This window comes from Empidonax traillii, unplaced genomic scaffold (assembly GCF_003031625.1).
Source record: "Empidonax traillii isolate 1590-97213 ecotype Southwest subspecies unplaced genomic scaffold, ASM303162v1 scaffold247:size2371522, whole genome shotgun sequence".
Taxonomy (NCBI): Eukaryota; Metazoa; Chordata; class Aves; order Passeriformes; family Tyrannidae; genus Empidonax; species Empidonax traillii.
The window spans coordinates 671,569-686,029 of NW_020955440.1; the positions used below are offsets into that span (position 1 = coordinate 671,569).

A 14,461-nucleotide genomic window follows, 5' to 3' on the forward strand; every position below is an offset into this window, starting at 1 on the left:
TGCCAGCACTGAAACAGAGAGGGAAGGTCGGCTGATTTCACCTCAATCCCACTTAGCTACTTAAAAATACTTTTGAACAGCACCTCTTTCTTTTGGATCAGTGCTTCGGGTTCCTCCCTAGCTTTCATCTGAGAAGCTCCTCCACACACGCAGACGCGCACACACATAGACACGCCGCTTGTGGATGCAGATGAATGATTCCACCTGACCCGGCCGCCTCCGGGCATCGCTCCCTCCACCACCAGCGGTGCCGAGCACGCCTGCGGGGTGGGCGGCGGCCATTTCGGAGCGTGAGGGGAGTCACCGGCGGCGACCCCCGCCGGGCTGGATGGAGACGGGGCACGGAGCGAGCCGCCCGAGGCACAAAGGGGAGGGCGGCCCTGAGCAAGGGAGGTGCACACGCACTCCCGTTTCCCTTCCCGTGCGCGGGGGGAAGGAGCGGGCAGGAATATTCTGGACCAAGGGAGGGGAGGAAGGAGAAGGGGATGAATAACTTGAATAAATCTGCAGCGGAGCTGAGGAGAGGGGGAGGGAGGCGGCGGCAGGTCATGTGAGGCACAGTCATGCTGCAGGCAGAGAGGGGGCACCTGGGGGCGGGGGGGGGGGGGAGACGACACGAGGCTGCCTTAGGGGCGGCTGCCCGCCATGGCCGTGGCCACAGCCTCGCCCCCTCCCCAGCCGGGGCACCCCCGCCCTGCCCGGGTTCGGCGCCGCTCGCCCATTTCCGCCACGCGAGCCGAACCCCATTTCCGCCGGCCTCGGCCAGACGGGCTTTATGTCTGCCGGCAGGGCGCGCGTGCGCGGCGGCCGCCGCCATCTTACGTTGTCTCTCGCCCGCCCTCCCCTTTGGCGAGCTTTCCCCTCCTCCCCCCCGCGGCGCCTCCTCCGGCGCTCCGTGAGGAGACGGGGCCGGCACGGGGAGGGAGAGACCCGCGGCGGCGGGGAAGCTGGGAGTAGACCCCGAGGGAAGAAAGGACGGGGCGGACGCGCACGCGGCAGGAGGAGGACAGATTCCAGGCGCGGTTCTGCGGAGGACCAGCGGGTGCCGCCTGTTATAAAGGGGGAGGAGGCGGCGGAGGGGGAAGGAAGAGCGTGCAGAGCGGAGCCTCCTCCAGAGACAGCCAGACACAGAGGGAGGAGAGAGAGGCTGCCTGGCTGGCTCCCCCTTCCTCCCTCCCTCCTTCCTTTTCATGGACTCTCTTGTCGGGCTGCTGCTGCTTTTCTTCCGTCCTTCTTCCATCTGTCTCATACCCAAAATGATTCAGCTCCATGGCTGCCACTGACGGGGATGTCCCTGCCCGGCTCAGCGTGCCGCTGCCGCCCTGCTGTGCGCCAGTCCTGTACGTATCCGCGCCTTCCTCCTCCTCCTCCTACTTAGAAGCGGTGATGGCGAGGGGCGCCGGCCGCCTCGCCGGGCTGCCCTGAGGGCCCGCCGGCTGCCCTCGCCCCGCCGAGCCGGGGAGGGAGGGAGGCAGGCAGGCAGGCAGGCAGGGAGGGCGGTGCTGCCGGCGAGCCGCGGCGCCCGGCGGAGCCTCCGCGGCGAGGAGGAAGGGGCTCGCCCTCGGGGCGGCCGGCTGGCTGCCCCCCGGGAGAGGCTACTGGGGGCTGGGGAAGTGGGGCGGGAGGGGAATAGGAGGCAGCCGAGGAGGGAGGTGGTGGTGGAAATCAAAGGGGTGGGGGGGGGCGGGTAGGGAGAAAGAAAGTGAATGGCGGAGGATTGAAAGTGTCACATTCAGAGGCGGCGGAGGACCGGTGCTCGCCCCCTCCCTGTCTCGGAAAGGAGGAGGAGGAGGAGGGGAGGGAGGTGGTGGGGGTTGGCGGTGCCGAGCCGCCTCAGCCCGTGCGCTGCGGGAGCCGGGGGGGTTTGTGCGTGGTGGTGTCTCTCTGCCCTGCCCTAAGCGGAAAGCTAACTGTGTGCGTGTGTATGTGTGTGTGTGTCTGTCTCTCTCCATACCGGGGGACTGCACTCTTAAAATACACCCGATACAATGCACCAGCCTGACTCAGCCGCAGACATTAGTGCTAAGAAGATGGCGCACCCGGCGATGTTTCCTAGAAGGGGCAGCAGCAGTAGCAGCGGCAGCAGCTGCGTTACTGCTCCCACTGCACCAGGTACCGGCGTTGGGAGCGCTGCCCTCTCTGCCGAGGATTATCAGCCGCCTTTGCTGGTCCAGCCACCGCCTCCATCTCCTGCAGCAGCTTCATCAGCGGGTCCACAGCCGATACCCCCTCCTCCACAAAGCCTGAACCTCCTCTCGCAGTCTCAGCTCCAACCACAACCTCTTGCACAGACTGGAGCTCAGATGAAAAAGAAAAGTGGCTTCCAAATTACCAGTGTGACCCCTGCTCAAATATCAGCTAGTATGAGCTCTAATAACAGCATAGCTGAGGATACAGAAAGCTACGATGACCTGGATGAGTCTCACACTGAAGACCTGTCATCTTCAGAGATCTTGGATGTGTCTTTATCCAGGGCCACTGACTTGGGAGAGCCTGAGAGGAGCTCCTCTGAAGAGACTCTGAATAACTTCCAAGAGGCAGAGACTCCTGGGGCTGTTTCTCCAAATCAGCCTCATCTTCCTCAGCAGCATGCTCCTCTTCCTCATCACCCACAGCAGAGTGTTGTGATCAATGGAAGTGTTCATCCCCATCACGTTCATCATCACCACCATCTTCACCACCACCATCATGGACACCATCATCCATCGCATCCTGGCGTAGGTAGTGCCCCTGTTTCTGGAGGACCACCGCCCAGTCCGTCTTTTAGAAAACTATCAACAACTGGAAGCTCTGACAACGTTATATCAACTGCACCAGTTTCTGCTGCATCATCCACTGGTTCCCCGGCATCTGCTGTGTCTAATATACGCACTACAAGTACTCCTGGCAATTTAGGTGTAAGTCCTGCTACCGGAACTAGTACCTTAAATAATATGGGTGGTGGTAGTTCTAGTGTGGCAAGCAATGTGCTTGGTACTATAAATTTAAGCAACATCACGAGTACTGGTAATGTAAATGCTTTGTCTGGAACTAGCAGCAGTGCTAATGTGAATATCTTGAGTGGTGTTGGCAATGGTACGAGTGCTTCCTCTAGTGTCATTAACAATGTTACTAATCCAACTGCAGGAATGGCAGTGGGATCAAGCCCGCAGCCGGCTGCATCTGGCACGTCAAGGTTTAGGGTTGTAAAATTAGATTCTAGTTCTGAACCTTTCAAAAAAGGTAGATGGACATGCACTGAATTCTATGATAAAGAAAACACTGTTGCAGTTTCAGAAGGAGTAGCAGTAAACAAAGCAGTAGAGACGATAAAACAAAACCCGCTTGAGGTGACTTCTGAAAGGGAGAGCACCAGTGGGAGTTCTGTTAGCAGCAATGTAAGCACACTGAGTCACTATACAGAAAGTGTGGGAAGTGGAGAAATGGGAGCACCTACTGTGGTACAGCAGCAAGCGTTTCAAGGTGTGGGTCCACAGCAGATGGATTTTAGCAGTGCTGCTCCTCCAGCAATTCCAGCATCTAGTATACCACAGAGTGTTTCTCAATCACAGCTTGCACAAGTCCAGCTGCATTCTCAAGAAGTAAACTATCCGCAGCAGAAGCCAGGGGTCCAACCCCCTGCACAGGCCAGTCTAACCACTGTTACTGGGGTTCAGCCAGCCCCGGTTAATATACTAGGTGTATCCCCATCCCTGGGCCACCAGCAACCTGCCATTCAGAGTATGGCTCAACAGCAGCTGCCGTACTCACAGCCGGCGCAGCCTGTGCAGACTTTGCCAGTGGTGCAGCAGCAGCAGCAGTTGCAGTACGGACAGCAGCAACAACAGCAGCAGCAACAGCCAGTTCCTACGCAGATGGCCGCAGGTCATGTTAAGCCGGTGAACCAAAACTCTGTCACAGGGGCTATGCCGGACTACATTCAACATCAACAGATCCTTCAGACTCCAGCCCCTGCCATGCAGCCAAGTTCTACAGGAGTAGGAGCTGGGCAGCCAGTTCCTGTTGCCCAGGCACAGGGCATGCAGCCTTCAGTGCAAGCACATCCAGCCGCTGCCCCAGCTCAGTCTGTTGCTCATGCTCCAGCAGCAATACCAGGTGTAGCTGCCAGTGGTCAAATGCTGAATGTTGGGCAGCAGGGAAGCGTAGCTGCTGTGGTGCAACCACCCTCTGCTGCAAACCAAATTCCACCTCCAGTTATGCCGTCAACGGCTGCTCCTCCATCTTCCCAAGTAGTGCAGCCTGTGCAGACAGGAATAATGCAGCAGGGATTACAGGCTAGCGCTTCAGGCCTTCCTCAGCAAATGGTCATTGCTCAGCAAAACACCTTGTTACCTGTACAGCCGCAGGCACAAGGGGTGGAATCTGTAGTCCAAGGGATGGCTGGCCAGCAGCTGTCTGCGGTTAGCCCTATACCCTCAGCTAGTACTGTTCCTGCAGCAAGTCAAGCTGGTTCAGCTGTGCCTCCTGGCATACCTTCTGCTTCTGTAGGTTTGGGACAGCCACAGAATATAGCACAGGCTTCGGCTGTGCAGAATGGCAATTTGGCTCAAAGTGTTAGTCAGCCTCCCTTGATATCAACAAGTATAGGTATGCCAGTGGCACAAAGTGTGCCACAGCAGATGCCATTAAGCTCTACCCAGTTTCCCGCACAATCACTAGCTCAGTCCATTGTAAGCCAAATTGAAGACGGCAGACGCCCTACAGAACCTTCACTGGTGGGTTTACCTCAAGCTGCCAGTGTCGAGAGTGGTGTTGGAGCATCAGCTGTTTCAGATGGCGGTAGCAGCAACATGCCATCCTCTGCATCCCTCTTTCCACTGAAGGTGCTGCCGTTGACGACGCCTCTCGTAGATGGTGAGGATGAGAGGTAAGACTGCCTGTAACTTTATTAAAATATGAACTGTCTGATAGTTTCATTTGCAGTAACTTGGAGGTTTTGTTACAGCCATTCGGTGAAATGAAGCTGAGTGATGTTTCTGTCTAATTAGAAATATGGTTTCTCAGGTCCCAGCACGTGTAGGTATTATATTAAAGAACTTGTTTTTCTCTTGAGGGGGTGGGTTGTATTGATTATCCTTTGAAACTACTGCGTGGGTAAATTGTGTTTAACAATCTGTGACAGTGTATATATTCCCATTGTACAGGGCAAGACAGAAGAATAATGTGGAATGTGGGTATGCGAGTGGTAATTACAGTTTATTTATTATACTGAAATAATTAATATTTATTTTTAGGTAGATTTTTTTTTTCCCACAAGCCTAGAGTCCACCCTGCCTCAGCTTCTCTGTTTTAAGTATTGACTTTACTAAGTTTGAACCAGTTGCGAGTCTGTGGTGTAAGTAAAGTCTTCTCTTTGGCAGCCAGGAGATGCTTTAGGCAAACGAGTATGGTGGGGAAAGGGAAGTTCAGCAACACTGTTGTGGCTCTTCAAATTGAACTTAGGCCACTTTTGGTCTTGATGGTTTTGCTTCAGAGCATTAATCCATGGTGTGAGCTGCTCAGGCCTGTGGAGGGGTGGTGAGCCTTTGAATCTGGTGCACCAATTCTGTGCAGAGTAAGAAAACTGCTCACTTTCTCCCACTTTCACCTGTTCAAACTATGGGTGTTCTCCCACCTTCACCTTTTCAAGTAAATGACCACTGACTGGTCTTAATTGTACATACATGTGAATATTCTCATTTCTTCGATAGTGTGTGCAGAGAAGTTGTATCAGTTGTGAAAGGCTATTTTGTGTGTAGGCTGAAGGGGTCCAGACATCAATTCTGAAGTGTGATTTTTTTGATACTATGTGTGGAAGTTACTCAGTGTATTGAGGACCTCTTATGATTCGGGTTTGCAAGCGGACAGGAAGACTGGTGCTTCTCCCAGAGAACTTCTTGTCCAAGAAACCACAATAAGAGGAGAACTAATTTTAAGATAAATAAGCAGCCTTGGGAACGTGTGGGAGAACAGAAAAAAATATTAGAAAAACCAAGCCTCCAGTGAGGAGACAAAATAAGATACTAAACTCAAGGTGGGAAAAATGCATTAGCAATGGGAGGTGAAATACTTCTTAAATGTCTTCTTGGTGCCATAACTTAGGTATATTATCATTGGCCAGACTTTATTTAAAAAAAATAATAAAAGAAACCACAACAGGTTGCTGAGAAAGGCTGGATTATTTTCCTAATATTAAAGACTCTAACTCTATCAGCAGTCTCTGATTACGTTGATCACGAGGTGTTAACTGCCTTAGTGACTTTCATCACGTCTGTCTAAGATACCAGAGAACTACAATGAGTAGCAGCTTGTCTTCCAGGAGTGCTAGAAGACAAGTTCCAACAGTTGCATTCTGATTATGTTTTTTTAGTCAATAAGTACATGAAGGTGGTAGAAGACAGATCGAGGTGTTAAAGCCGACAGTGTAACCATTGTGCTGCTAGCAGTCAGTTTTCTCAGAAATGTTTTTTAGTTTTCTTTCATTTGAACTTTCTAAACTAAGACTCTAATACATTTGTTTATGGGTCCCACTTGTCTTTGATGGCGTGGTTTGTTTTTGTTGTTGTGTGGTATTTGTTTTTTGTTTCATTGGTTTTTTACCAAGTAAAAAAGCCCCCTTAGCTTTCAGCGGATCCCAGCTGAGTAAGGGAATCATAAGCTCATTGATACTTAGCATTTTGGAAAATGACATCTAGCATGTGTCTGTACCCTGATTTTAAGAGCATATGCTAGCAATTCGTCATGATTGGTAGTTTTTCCAGAATGTTTAAATCCCTCAGGGTAACAATAGCCAGAAATACCTTCTTCCTCTGTTACTTGGCTAGCCAAAGATCATATCCTTTCTTCTCCCATGCACATTGCGTCTTTGTTCAATCTGTCATCTCCAGGTACACTACACTTTTGTTTAGCTGCAGTTGGAAAATCATTTAGATTCTTTACACAGAGCAGGATATGACTCTATTAAATGGAGACCAAAAATAATTGTGTTTTTTTGCATTACAGTAGTGGCCAGGTCATTTTTGTGTACTGTCAGACACTTCACAGCAGCACTTCTCCCTGCATATCTGTATGTAACATTAAAAACCTAGTGAGATCACCTCTGTTTCCGCTTCCAGGGGAATCTCAGGACAAGGTACTTATATTGTCATCTCAATTGGAATTTTGATCTGCAGCTTAGGTTTCGTTACTTACTAAAGGTAGTGCAAGATAGATTATTTTGCTTCTTTGGCCATTAGATATCTCTAATTGAGAGGTTTTTTTTCCAGTTCGTTGGATTATACTCTCTTTACAGGAGGTAAAGGGTAGTGTGTATTAAAAGTACATAAACATTCAAGAAACAGACATACTGTAAATACGTGTCTTTAAAATCTGTGTTTCTCTGTCTCGTCTGCACACACACATCTATCACTAAAGATTTCTATCAATACATCCCAAGTGATTCTAAACCTGGCAAGGGCAAAGGTAGCAGAAAGAAGTGAGTGATGACATAATTGGGCCAGCAAAGAAGCTGTAAAATTCCATTTAGTGTGCCTTTGAAAAAACATCTGACCCCTGTAATACCTTGTATAGATTAACTCCCAGCTTTTCTTAAACCTGTATATAATTGCGTTTAAGGACGCACCAGTATCTTTAAGTCTTTAGTCTGTTCAGTTTTTAGAACACCATTTGCAGCTCTTTCTATGCCTGTTATCAGGGCATGGCCTTTTAAATATAGACAGTGTGGAGTGTATCTGCTTTGAGAACAGTAACCTTTTATTTCCCCAGTGTGAATGACTTTTATTTCAAGTCATAGTGAAGATCAGAAAAAAGAGATACTGAAAATGAACTGCTTGGCAGAATCTGTGTGGAAAATTAATTTGGAAACTTTATTTATTAAAGAGAGGATACAGATAATACTCTGTAGTTTCTGTATTTAAAGAAAACCAAAACAAACCACCAAGCAAAAAACCCAAAACCCCAACAAACCCACCAAGCACTAGTAGTTCTTCTGATTAGTCTTTCTTCGGCCTGTTGGGTATGCCATAGGTGTTTGTATGTTGATAGATTGGTCATCTCTTTTACTTTTTCAGTCTACAAAAATGCAGACCAGGTTTTTGGTTGTTAAATTGTTTTTTTTTTCCTTATCTTGAAGCATGGTATGGATTCAGTGCGTGATTCTCATAATTTCTTGGATTTGCAGCAGTTACCTTGATTTGTTCAGTTCAGTTATTAAATCCTGTCAAATTTAGACATGGTCTTTTGGGGTTAGTGTTTCATCTCTAGAACTGTAGAAGAGGATTTCTTTTATTTTTATGCTTTTGAGACCTAAGCATGGAAAAATGCATGTTTATATCACAGTGATTTTTTTTGTGTATTTATACTTAATGTTTCAGAATAAGTTTTACATATTTGTAGACAATGCTCTATGCTTTACTATGCTATAGATGCTTGCAGTAAGATTTTGTACAGTCTTACATTATTCTTAAATTATCTATAAAGTGAAAAAAGTCAGCTTATTTTACAGCATTTATAAAGGCTGCTGTAAGTGAATTTAAAAATAACTTAATCTGAATTGTTGTTTACCATTACTAAAAAGCAGATTTTGTGAATGAAGGATAAGAGAACTAATAACTGCTTCCCTGTCCTTGATGGCATTTGCTGTAGAGTTGTTTGCATTCTTTAGGCTGGTGCAAGTTGTGTTCACCTGTTTTTTCATTTCATCCAACAGCGAAGCAAAAGAGAAACGAGGAAAAGGCCATGCTAAACACATTAAAAATATTCTTTATTATGTGACAATCTTGTAATTTTTCAAGAGAAATTTTTATTAAAAGATCCCTTTAGAAATGTTTTCTGTGTAGGACAAATGTTTTGGCTTGTTACCAAGTCTGTGGAGAGGCTGGAAGATTAAAGTTGAATGTGAGAACTGAATGACCTGTGAGCAGCCTTTGAGAATCTTGAGTAATAGTAACGAGTCCTAGATTGTAAAGCAAGAATCAAGTCAGGAAACTGGATTAATTTTCATCATGTATGCAACTATGTAATGGGAAGGCTGATCAGGTACAAATGAGATTTTTACAGATATAATCAAATACTTTTTGAAGATTTTAATAAGTAGCAGTGAATGAACATATTAAAGTAGAACTGGAAATTTCAATTATGTTTTTGATGTAGTAACTATTTTGTGTATTCATGTTGATTTTGTAAGCAGTTTTAGTTTATATGGCCTTTTTTGTTTACTGAAAGTTTTGCTGCTGTGTATTTGAGAAAGGGAAAAGATACTTTACGACAAAGGATTTATGGTGGATTAGCATAGATTTATGGTATGTTTTTTTTAATTGCATCCTAGGGGCAGTGTTATTTTCTGTTTTGCAGATTTTAAACTTGCTTCATAGTCTTGTCTCCATTTTAAAAGCTGCATGATTTGAATTCCAGGAGAGTAACTGTTAAAAAAGTCTGTTCATATCTTCAATTTAGCTTTTATGGAACTTGAGAAAATTGTTAACCTCAATGGTAAGCCAAATGAGTAAAAAAAGAGCACTTTGGTGAAGAAAATGTGCTTGCTGTTGTCATGCTGACAAGTCCAGTTTCTCATTTCATCTGATAAAATACCTATTTTTGGTGGAATTGACTTTGTTCTTTACTCAGTGCAGAGAGCTAAAAATGAGGAATTTAGGGTCTGCACCTTGTATGTCTGCTGACCAGCTGTATGTGGCAATACCTGTTTTGATGGACCTTTTCCTGATGTCTTTTATAGATGCATTTTGCATGCCATGATATCCTTTGAACTAAGGATTGCTACAGTGCTTGGTATTGAGTTGTCTTTCAAGACAGGAAGAAGAAAAAGATACCAGAGGGTCGTAAAAGCAGTAATTTGGCACTTAAGATAAGGCAGATGCTGAGAAATTATCTCCAACTGATAACATAATTTCCAGAAAACATTCCTTAACATTACAGTTTTGGCTGCTCTTTGGAGCAATGCATAAGTAATAACTCATCTATATATGTATATGTCAAACAAACAAGGCTTTAAAATATTTAATGTTGAAAAGCAATCTTTGTTACTGTGTCAGGATTTGCATTCTTCACAGGCTAATCTGTAAAATTAGAATTAAAAATACTGTTAAGTGGATTGGTAGTGAAAAGTTTCAGTCTTTACAAGTTACTGTGCTCTAAATAATGCACAATAGAGTAATGACTATAACTGTTAGTGGTAAACTGGCAAAGTTAGGGGAATGGGAGGGGAAAATAATTAAAAATAACTAAAAACCAAACACCACCAACCCATCCAAAAAACCCAGACAAAAAAAACCCCCAACCCAACCTAGCAAACCCCAGTATGTTAACTTATCTTGCTTAAGCATAAGTAAAAATGTGTATGGTTAGCACACGTATGCTACAAAAAGAACCCCTCTAACATGTTCAGTTTACAGGGGGTAATAAAGTAAATAAGCCTTTTCAGACCTGTCTCTAACAGCTTAGGAAGTAGATCAAATTGTAAACAGTAGTATTGCTAGTATAGGCTTTTAAACAAGAAACTACACCTGAATATCACTGATAATAGCAAGTGTATTCTTTATGACCTTTTGGGGAATAATTTGTGATATGGGTTTGCAGTTTGATGTAGGTGAAACATAAAAATGACTAGAAAAGAATAGCGTGTCTTTGTTCTCATTGATTAAATGCAATGGTTCTTTTGCTGTTCTCTTGATTAATTTATGAGGCTAAAATGTACTGTGTGTAATAGATATTACGCTTTAACAGATGATTGAAAACTTCTAAAAGTGGGCCTATACCTTTCATTTACTGCACTTAGGGCACCAAAGACAGTGCTGTTAAGCAAAAGCATTCTTCAGCAACCCTTTAAAAGGGACTAAGGGTAAGATTAATCAGTAAATTATTTCATGGTAATGATCACCGTAAATAACGAACTAGTTTGTTCTCAGCATGGTTGTACAGGAAACCATAGCCTAAAGCTAAGATGGAAAGAGCTCCTGAGTGACTGGAGATACCACTTTATTTATTTAGGCCTGTTTTAAAGCATTCAGAATTAGGAATTGCATGATTGAAGTGCGGCATAATTATGGTATCAAATTGGAGCACCTGATCATCCTTCTGGCTTTAATACCTGGGAACACTTTAACTCTTGTTCTGCCTTTGGAATTTGCTAACAAAGATAGTAATTGTGCTACAGTCGGTGGTGTAGAAATCCTTATCAGCTCATTCTGTGCAAGCCTCCAAACACCTGTTGTGCATTGTCAGTGTTGGAAGCAGGATTTGGTTTGTGGTTGCAGTTATATGCAAATTCTCAATCTTCCGCTGAAGCTGGATCAGCTTTCCCGAGGGGGAGATTTAGAGGTTATAAATGCTTGGCAGTCAGGGATTGTAATGACCCCGTACATGCAAATGGTAGAGCATGGGATAGTTTAGGTATTTTATCACTGTTGGTTACCTTATGGACTAAAAGACTTGCCAGTACTAAATGAAGACTTCTGACTTGGATGCTGTGCAGAGATGAAGAATGATACTTGTCATGGTTCAAACACAACATTATGCTTTAATAATGGAAACTTGTTCCGTTTTATGAAATGTTTTACACTTGCAAAGTAAGGTCCTTAACTCGTGTTTTGGTAGAGTAAAAAAGTCCCAATAAAGTTGTTCACCATTTTTCTTTGAGCAAGCAATTAATTTGTGATTTTGCTTCTTTTAAATTATTTGGGCACTATTGTGTGCCAGAAATGACTCCTGATTTTTTTTTTCCCTACTTCACTCTGTGTTGTGGATTTTGTTAATTGTTTGTCCTTTGCATTTAATGTTACATTATACTATTTCGAGGTGTTGGTGAGGCTTCATATATTCGGTACCTTTGACAATAATGACATATATTTAAGAATTTTAGGCATTCAGGCTTGAAGTTCTTGTCCCAGTTTCTATTTCTTTTTGCAGTACAGTGTTAGGGATGATCCAGAACAGTAACTTTCTTTTTTTTAAACAGAGAATGGACGCTTAAACAAACTACTTTTTAAAATTAGCCTTCCTTGCTGGGGGGTTGTAGGTGTTGTACAAGCTGAAATGGGTACAGAATTTTGAAAGTACGTTAGAAGAACGGACTAGGAAATAAAGTATTTGGAGGTTTTGGTTATTATTATGGTTTAGAAATTTAACACAGTTTTGAAGCTTACTGCAGTCCTTGAAGATCAACAAATGCAGATACCACTGTTTTTTTCCTCAGGGAAACTTTCTGAAGACAGCTTTGTATTTGTTTTAATTAAACTTAAGGGGTATCTTGATCATCTGTTTACATACTTTTGAATAACTGATTCTTCTGAGTATAGTGGAGAAGTACAATTTTACAAATTGCTAAAACAGGCAGCAGAGGATCTTCTCTAAGTTTAAACTTAGAGCTGAACGTATTGTTTGATGAACTTACTACTCGATGAATGGGACCACAGTCTTAAAAACGTAGGCAGTATTTTTTAGTAAGGTATAGATTAGATAGCAACTGAAGTTGGTTGTAGAGTGTTTTATAACTTTCTACTCATGTGTGTTAAACGAATTGACCAAGCAAATTGGCTGAGCTCCTGTGTGACTTAAATATTTTTCCAGCCTTTCTGTTTGTATGTCTTGCCTTTTCTTTTTGTGTGTTTTTTTTTGTTTGCTTTGTTTTTGTTTGTTTGTTTTTGTTATGCTTGTGTGTGTTTGGTTGTTTTAATTAGCATGGATATCAGCAGGAAGTTTTCGGGGCTCCAATTTTTTGGTATGTCATTGAGATTTGAACTTCTTCAGCAACTGTTTAAGCAACAGTGTCTAAATACTGTGCTAAGTATTAGGGACAGTGCTGAAAACTGCTGAAAATGTGGATCCACATTCAACAATAGTCAAAAATAGCATTTAATAATAGGATGTTGGTTTTTTTAGCACTGTACTGCAGTGTGGTTCTCAATGATGAGTTACACAAGTAATGTAATTTCAACAGGCACTGCTGTTACTGTGTGCTTATTTCTGTATCCCCAGTGTTACACTTGTTTCATTTCTTCCTGTAGCATCAGAAGGTGCAAATCAAGTGTAAGTTACACCATCTTTTTGCAGACATTGGTGGTCTTTTATTGGTAGTCTGCTGTCTTGTGGGTCAATAACAGGCCTAGTTATTGGTAACTGAATGTTAATCTTCTTTGGTGCTTACATATCTAGTCAGCAGTCCTTTTAATAGCGTAAGTGTTAAGTTTCAGAATTTAGTATCTGTTGAGAGTTGGTTTAGAAGTGGTATTTTCCTTTAAATTGTTCTAGACAAATATAAGTTATAGAAATAACTCTAAATGTTTTTCCAGTAACTTTGACTCTGTGCAATGTAGAGGGATGAAATTCCTGTCAAGATAAAAGAAAACTTAAATGCCTTTTGAGCTTCCTCTGGCCTTCATTTCAACCAATTCCGTCACAGTTGTGTATAGATGACAGAGGTGATGACTGGCAGTCATAACTCTCTTATAAGAAACAGTGGAAATCAAAAAATTCAGAACGTAACCATACTAAATTTTTGTTTCTATATATTTAGTGCTTTTGTAGCTTTTAAAGAAGATTGTGACTAAAAATTAACCCAGTAACTCATGTATGATTGCTTTGCTGTCTATCGTGACCGCAGTTGAAATACTTTTCTCTTTAAAGAAGGATAAGCAAAAACTCAGGCAGGGTCTGAATAATGAGTGACTTGTTTGGCATATATTGCCACTGTGCTGGGATAAGCAAGGGAAAAAAAAAAACATAAAAGACTTCTGTAGATTTCCTGGAATATTATTTTCAGCTTGGTAATTTTACTGGATGTATGTGCGTTGAAGTATCATCATGTGTTTTTGTACCATATGAAAGATTCCATATTTTTCCGAGGATGTCTGTCTGTGGACTATAAACAGCATTTTAATTCATACTTCCAGATTGAGTCTGACAGACGTGGAACGGTATTTTTTTCCCTTTAGGATTTCATGAGGGTTCATGCTGCAATGCCTGCTGTATAGGGGAAGCAGAGTGACTTAGGATGTTTCATGATTGTTGTGTGTGTCAACTTGTGCATGGTATTAATTGACATTGTCCCTTGATGTCACTTGCAGTAGAGGATTCTCAGACTTCAAGTGTCTCCAGAATCTGACAAGGATGGATTTTGTAGTAATAGTTTATATTTAGAGTTACAGTTTGTTATAAACTGTTCAGTGAAAAATCTTGGCCTGGCCTTAACTTGAAATGTCTACTAAACATCTTGATTAATTTTTTTTTTTAATTCTTTGGTCTAAAATCCTTAATGGTGTTTATCTGTATATATGCAGATAAGAACATATAAAATTTTTTTTATAAAACAACCCTAAACAAACCTTCTGGTGAGAAAATGAGCAATTGCTGCTCTTACAGTTTCATTTTTTGCAGTCTAACAAAATAAGACCAAGTGAAAATAAAATAGAAGGAACCATGAGTTAATGACTATGTACTTTAAGTACTTGTTAAGTAATTTACTGTAGCA

General features: G+C 43.2%; 1 protein-coding gene across 2 annotated transcripts in view; it reads left to right on the forward strand.

Annotated features, from left to right (window-relative positions):
- The first annotated feature begins 825 nt into the window (after positions 1-825).
- TSC22D1 (TSC22 domain family member 1) overlaps positions 826-14,461 on the forward strand; it is a 93,893-nt gene continuing 80,257 nt past the window's right edge. Inside the window, exons 1-2 of one of the 2 annotated variants that reach the window (XM_027888920.1) lie at positions 826-1,340; positions 1,998-4,867. In XM_027888920.1, the coding sequence (XP_027744721.1) occupies positions 2,031-4,867 (2,837 nt within the window). In that variant the 5' untranslated portion in view covers positions 826-1,340; positions 1,998-2,030. Of the gene's footprint in view, positions 1,341-1,988; positions 4,868-14,461 lie in introns of those variants that run through there. The other variant, XM_027888919.1, reaches the window with a different exon arrangement.